Source organism: Glycine soja, chromosome 10 (genome assembly GCF_004193775.1).
Source record: "Glycine soja cultivar W05 chromosome 10, ASM419377v2, whole genome shotgun sequence".
Taxonomy (NCBI): Eukaryota; Viridiplantae; Streptophyta; class Magnoliopsida; order Fabales; family Fabaceae; genus Glycine; species Glycine soja.
The window spans coordinates 9,683,296-9,690,839 of NC_041011.1; the positions used below are offsets into that span (position 1 = coordinate 9,683,296).

The 7,544-nt window shown below is 36.2% G+C and overlaps 1 protein-coding gene across 1 annotated transcript; it reads right to left on the reverse strand.

Moving 5' to 3' along the window:
- Window positions 1-2,548: 2,548 nt before the first annotated feature.
- On the reverse strand, window positions 2,549-6,999 carry LOC114369839 (receptor protein kinase TMK1-like). Its single transcript, XM_028327094.1, has 2 exons — window positions 4,449-6,999; window positions 2,549-3,634 (listed from the first exon to the last, which is right to left on the reverse strand). The coding sequence occupies exons 1-2, from the start codon at window positions 6,823-6,825 to the stop codon at window positions 3,126-3,128; spliced, it is 2,886 nt and encodes a 961-aa protein (XP_028182895.1). The 5' UTR covers window positions 6,826-6,999; the 3' UTR covers window positions 2,549-3,125.
- Window positions 7,000-7,544: the final 545 nt, after the last annotated feature.

A 7,544-nucleotide genomic window follows, 5' to 3' on the forward strand; every position in this document is an offset into this window, starting at 1 on the left:
TTGATGATGGAACAACATTAGACATGAAAACCATAAAAAAAATTTGCAAGAAATGGGTAGCATACTTTTTAGAAGTTAAAAACAATAGATTTAAAAAGGCTTAGATCATATATGAAGAATTTATATATTGTAAAATGTTTATTGTAAACATTATAATCACTTAATAATTTATTGATAATTATTTGAACATAAATATATATATATATATATATATATATATATATATATATTTGTTTATTACAATTTGTTTGGGTCTGGTTTTCTGAAATTGCATATTGGATTTACTGTAAAACACAATAAGCAAATAAAACATTGATTTTTAAAAATAGTCTTAAAAACTATACATTCTAAAACGGTTTTTCTAAAAACCGTCTTAGAATGTATACTTTCTAAGACGATTTTTAAAAGAAAAAAAATTCAAAAATCATCTTTAAATTCTGACGTTTTTAATATTTTTTAAACAAAAAATAAAACAATTTAAAAAAATGATATAAAAATTGATATTCTAAGACGATTTAAAAATCATTGTAAAAAATATTTATTTTTCACGATGATGAATTCAAAAAGAATTAAGTTGTGACTTCAAACAGAAGAAGAACATACCTTTAATGTTATTTTCCAAGAGAGCATCATGCTCCACTCCTATTTCTACAAGCTTTATCGTGAAGTCTAGCACTGCAAGATTTGGATAACTACATAAGACTGGGGAGAAATTAGATGTAATGTAGACAGTCCCTAGCCTCTAGTTATATCGTGAAAAGGCAGTAAAACCATGAAAGTAAACACACTGAATTTGTCTAGATTGACTTGAAAGACTAAATTTTTGTTACACAAAGGAACAAAAGTAATTTTATGCTTCTAAAAAATATTTCCTTACCAATTTTTGGGATGAGTCACTGAACTTGAAGCATGAACAATGGAGAGAGGCTTATTACAAACTGATTTGCATGGTAGCAAACACGGTCCCACAAATAAATTTGACGGTAAAGAACGAAACTCACTGAAAAACTTACTTGGATAGAACTCCATTTGATTCAAGTTGATTCTCATGCCCAAAGGCATCATCAGAGGTTGCAGCTTTATAACTCTACCAGAGTCTTTTGAACTGTAAAATAGAATCACCATGAGAATCAACTATATTTCCAAAGCTTATTGCTTAACGAACTGCTTATTTTTAGATAGCGTTGCTTATCTTTTTATTTTTATCATTGGAGATGATCTACATGTCATATTAAATTATTTAAAATTAGTTCTGATTGCTTATATAAGTAATAGTTACTTATGAGTAAAAAAAATATTTTCTTATTATTTGAGGATCATTTAAGAGAATGATTTAAAAGTTATTTAAAATTATATCATTGAATCAAAATATATGAATTGTTTAATTATAACGTGATATTATAAAGACATATTAATATAAGGTAAAAAAAAATCAAAATGAATGACTTAAATTTCATATGCTCTTAGAGATCAACACCTGATTCCTCGGTTATTTCCTTTGTTTTGTCTAACGAAATGATTTTTAAGTGTTAAAAGCCACGTGTTAAAAAGCCATGTTAGTAAAATCTGTTAAATATTTAACAAAGATTAATAGAGAAACTTGATTGCACATGGAAGGAAAGTAAGGAGACTCAATTCGCAAAATTGAAATCTAAGGATCAATTAAGTTATTCATTTAGATTCTTTTTTTTTGGTACAGAATCCTTCATTCATCTAATGATATGTGAGATTTCCAGTTATTGTAAAAATATCGTGGTTATACAATGCTAAAACTTAGCTGCTCCCCATGGGATTTTTTATTTACCAAAATGCTACTACATGGCACCATCCGTACCACTCGAAAACTTACTAGCATACCCATTCTCATATTTCTTTTCTTTATCCAAGTATTCAACCAATCAGACACACGATAATTCGTCTAAAATTTTTACGGTCATTCATTTTATTTTATTTTTTGTCAAATTTTACGGTCATTCTTTGTACATTATAAAGATTTTTTATATTTATTATCTAATATGCATAATTATATAATAAAAAAAGTATTATTTTTATAATAATAATTTTAAAAAAATCACATTTTAAACGATTTTTACATGGTCAATCAAAACTGTTTTGTTGTTTCACTTTAGTTCACAAAGCCTCAGCCCTTCATTGATAAAATAACAAAAAAGGTCCTTTTTCCACCATCACGATGTACTTGAAAATAACGAATCGGTTTCGACAAAACATTGGGTTTTGAAGAAAATCATTTTAACTTAGGAGATTGACAGAGTAGTGTATACGAGTAAAAATGATTATTTTGTAGGAAAACTGGTATTTGATTTTTATAGTATATAAAATACTCTTAGACCAGCAACAATCACGTACCACAAGCAAGATTAATCTCTGATTCAATGAATTAAAAAAATAAGTGTTCTAGAAAAAAAAACTTTAGGACGCTACAAAAATTCTGGGAATAGAATATTTGTAGTGCTCAAACCGTTTTTTTTCCTTTGGTACAATGCTCTTCAAGCCGTTTGAAATGACAAAAGAACGCAGAAACGTTAAATGAATGAACAAATAACAAGCATTTTCATTGATCACGGTTCACTATCTACAACCATTGACTCTTAAATATCAAAGTTAAAAATACAAAACATACACATGAAAATACAAAACATAGACAGGAAGAAAAACTGAGAAAAGAGCATGCTGCTGTGATGTCTACACTGTACCAAATCACTGTCTCCATTTCATAGCCCCCAATTAAAAAAGTGACACGTGAGTAAAGAAAATTACCAACTTTGAAAGAGTTTTATTCTTTTAACCACGTGTCACTTTTATTTAATTGTGGAGACATGGAAAGAAGGAGCAAGGTTTTAAATTGAGGTGTAAAACCGCAATTTTAGCCGCATCATAAAAAAACTATCATGGTCTCCGAAACCACCACAATGCTAACACATTTGTCTCCAATTTTCTGCAATGTTTAAGGTTTCGAAGACTCCGAAACTACAGTCATAACCGCCATTTAAAACCTTGGGAAGGAGACACAAAATGGGACAAGTGATTTCAATCCGGATTTCACCAAGTGAAAACTAGAAAATGGAAAAACAACTTGCTTTCAAGAAATCCATAAAGAACTTGTTTCACCGGCCATCGACAGAAGTGAAAGACTCGGCAAACCCAGTAGGCCTTGCAGGGATACTACTCTTACTGTCTTGTAGGTCCACATAGCTTAAGTCCTTTCCTTCTGTCTCCTGCCAATCCTTCACCATTTGGTTCAGGGGAAGACTGTAATCTATGCCGGAATACTCCTCAGTCTCATCATCTAATGGTTTCCATTTTTGAACAAGCGGTGAAAGAACATTCACAGCATGACTCATATCTGGCCTTTGGTTTGGTTCTCTGGCAGAGCAGTGCCCAGCTAGCTCAGCAATGATGGAGACAACGTCGAACATTTCTTCCTTTATGTCGAGGGCCGGGTCAATAGCAGACATTAGTTTCTCCTTGTCTGATTTTATATGCCAGAACCACGACGCCAAGTATTGGGTTTCCTCGGGTCGATCCTCGTCAAGTGCCATTAATCCAGTTAGCAGCTCCATTAGGACAACACCAAAACTGAAAACATCTGCTTTGGTAGTGACTTTTCCTGTCACTGATATAAATAAAAAGCAGGAGTCAGTATAGTTTAATAGTTTATGAATGTATCCAATAATAATCAGGAGACAGGAATGTATAAGTTTCTATATGTGGTCCCAGATAATCAATGATATCATGGTGAATCTTATGAAGTCTATCCAGGTGCAAGATATTTTTCTGTGAAATTTTTAGACATTCACTTCTTAAGATTTCTCAATCTGACTGGAATATGCATAGATGGAAAAAAATTTGACAGATTTCTTCAGTAATTACAAATGACTGAAAACAATATTTATTCTGTATATAATCCATATTTGACATGCTTTCTATGATGTATGCAGATAGATTAAAATCTTTCCCCTTAGAATCAGTTACTTTACTAACACCCTTGAACCCAATGTTAATGAAGCAGTTTACAAAAAAATTCAGTTCAAAGGCTCTATTAGTTCTGCTAGAGATTTCTAATAGGAAATCAGAATTCAGAACCTTAAAGAAGGCTAAAACAACTTTTAGAAACCGTATCTGGAGCAGGTATGAACATGTACAATCAACAGAAATTACAACAAAAATAAAGCTGAATTTGGTAATATGTAATATAAAAGGCTCTATTAGTTCTGCTAGAGATTTCTAATAGGAAATCAGAATTCAGAACCTTAAAGAAGGCTAAAACAGCTTTTAGAAACCGTATCTGGAGCAGGTATTAACATGTACAATCAACAGAAATTACAACAAAAATAAAGCTGAATTTGGTAATATGTAATATAAAAGACTTGTGCAAAATAAAAACAAATTACCTAATATAAAAGATTTGCAAAATAGAATAAAATTACCTGCATATTCCGGTGCCAAGTATCCAAATGTACCAGCAAGCCTGGTCACTACAGATTTTTTGCCATCAGGAGCAAGTTTTACCAACCCAAAGTCTGAGACTTTTGCTCTAAAATCATCCCCAAGCAAAATATTTGATGACTTAAGATCTCTGTGAATGAAGATTTGGTGAGCCAGACTATGAAGATACTCCATTCCTCTAGCAACATCCAAGGCAATGTTGAGCCTCCTCTTCCAAGACAGTGGCTCCAGTTTTAAGCTCTTCCAATGGAAAAGATGCATACTAAGAGCCCCTTGTGGCATATACTCATAAACTAGAATCCTTTCATTACCTTCAACTGAATAACCCAAAAGAGACACCAAATGCCGGTGCCGGACTTTAGATAGAACAGCAATCTCAGACTGGAATTCATCCAAGGCCTTGCTCGTAATCACACCGGATTCCATTCGTTTTACCGCAATCTTAGTCCCATCTTCCAATTCCCCCTTGTAAACAACCCCAAATCCACCGCGTCCAACCTCGTTCTCCCGCGCAAAATTCTTGGTCACATTTCGAAGAACCTGAACCGATATCACCAGGTTCCCAGCTTCAATAACACGAGACTCGCTACTTCCAGTCGTAATCCCAGACCCACTGCCAGTCACTGTGGAAACGCTCCCATTGCTGTTGTTAGCAACAACAATCTTCAGCACATTGTCCAGATCAGAAGCATCCCTAGGGTGAATCACCAATGACCCTGGACCCTCAGAGACACCCTTTTTCTTCCTGAAACAATACACATAAAGCGGAATGAGCACAAAAGCCACAGCTGCAACACCTGCGATAGGAGCCACAATTGGAACCAATTTTTTCCCAATGGAAGACTTATTCGACTCAAAAGAACTACTAGACTTTGGATTAGGACTAGAATCTCCAGATGGATTAGGATTATGCTTATCAGCTGGAGGAGATTCACCCTTCGTAGACCACGAACCTGAACCGGAACCCGAACTACTCACTGGTGAAGGAAGAGAACCTTCTGGAGCACTTACATGAGGATTCTCATCAATCACAAGCTTCAACCCTTTCCTAAAACTCGGCAAGGGACCTGAAATGTTGTTCCCACTCAGATCCAACAATGTCAAAGATCTCAAACTAGTCCAATTACTAGGTATCCCACCACTGATATCATTACCTCCCAACCTTATCTCAACAAGAGAATCCAACTTTGCAACAGAAGGACTCAAAGTCCCACTAATATTAAACTTTTCCAAAAGAATCATGTCCACCTTCCCATCCCCATTGCACCTTATCCCCAACCATGGCCCATCACAAGGGTCATTCCCACTCCACTCATCAACCAAAATCCGAGGATACCCCAACCCTCCAAGAAACTCCAACAACACCATCACCTCAAAACCACACATAACCCCGGGTTTGGCCACACAAAATTCATTGTTCTCAAAGCTCACTTTACTCGCTGCGAAATCCGGGATCGGACCCACGAAATGGTTGTTATTCAAATCCAATCTATCCAACTTCATTCCACCCAAACCACTCGGAATCAACCCAACAAACTCATTCCCGTTGAGATCCAAATCCTTTAGAGAAACCAAATCCGCAATACTATCTGGCACACTCCCTTCAAACTTATTCCCGTGAAGCCACAAACTCGTCAACGAAATCATACTCGCCAAGACATCAATCTTCCCAGTGAGTCCCTCACCACGCTGGTTGTTCAGCCACAAAACCTGCAACGCCGGCACGGCGTTCAGCGTCGCCGGAATCTCGCCGGTTAAGTTGTTTCCCGACAGCAGCAACACCGACAGCGACGCCATGTCCCCGAGGAACCCCGGAATGGGGCCCACCAGATTACAGCTCATGCAACTCAAGTTCCTCAGCTGCGCCGAATCCGCCAACGCTGCCGGAAAACTCCAGCCGCCACTACTTGCATTAAGCTTCTCGTTGTAATCCAAAGCCAAGACCTCGAGACTCTTCAGTCCCTCGAAGAAATCTAAAGGGATTGAATCGAAGTCGTTGCGACCGAGAAAAATGTATTTAAGGTTATTTAAGCCCTTGAAGGAAGGCAAGGGACCGTTGAGGTTGTTGTTCTGTAAGCCCAGATTCTCGAGCATGACGAGTTGGTTGAGGTTTTGAGGAAGTGGGCCCACCAGACCCAGGTTCTTGGTCTGAATTTGAGCGACTCTGTTGCCGTTGCAGAAGATGTATTTCCACGGTGGGCTCCCGCACGGGTCTCCTCCTTCTTCGGGCCATGGTAAGAGCTCTGAGTTGTTCAACCCTCTTCTGAAAGTGTTTAGAATCTTCACGTCGTTCGGGTCGGTTTCGGAAACGACGAGAGTGAAGAAACAGAAACAAAGGAGAAAGTTCAGCCTCATCATCCTTGTGTGGATTATGTTATGATGCGTTTGGGGAAGGCATTTTTGTGATGTGTAATGTGTTGAGATTTGAGACGTGGGATTGAGGTTTTTTGTTTTTTGCTACCTACCAAGTGCTACTAATAGTGAGGGTGCCATGTATTTAAGATGGAGATTGAGAACAACAAAAAGGAGAAAGGTGTTAATTAAGAGATTTTTGGGGGCTTCCATCCAAGGTTTTGTTTGGGTCTGCATTAATAATTACAAGGGCACTTTCTAGCGTGGACTAATTACAATGACTTCTGCACGTCGTACTTATATAGTAAGGGTTAATAATAATTAATTATTCATTATTATGCACTAGTTTACTTAACTTCTCATGCAATTCACTTCTAAATTCCAAAAACAATGTACATTAATAATTTTCTATAAATAAAAAATTATATATATATAAAAAAATAATTGTTAATGTTGGGAGGATCTCCAAGGAAAAATAGAATATCTCGAGACTTAATAACTTTGTTATGCTTCTCCAATTTGTCTTAATCATGAACTTGAGGTGTAGCATGAAACTCACCTCTTTATATAGAGTGTCTTTTGACATCACTTTACACGAGTCCTCTCATAACATTGATCCTTGAGGAGCATGTGTTTGTGTATGTATGATTTTGTTAGCTTCGTAGGTGATATAAGTATGTTGATGCGCATCTCCGACATGGTAGAGACGCTCTTGGTTTATTGTT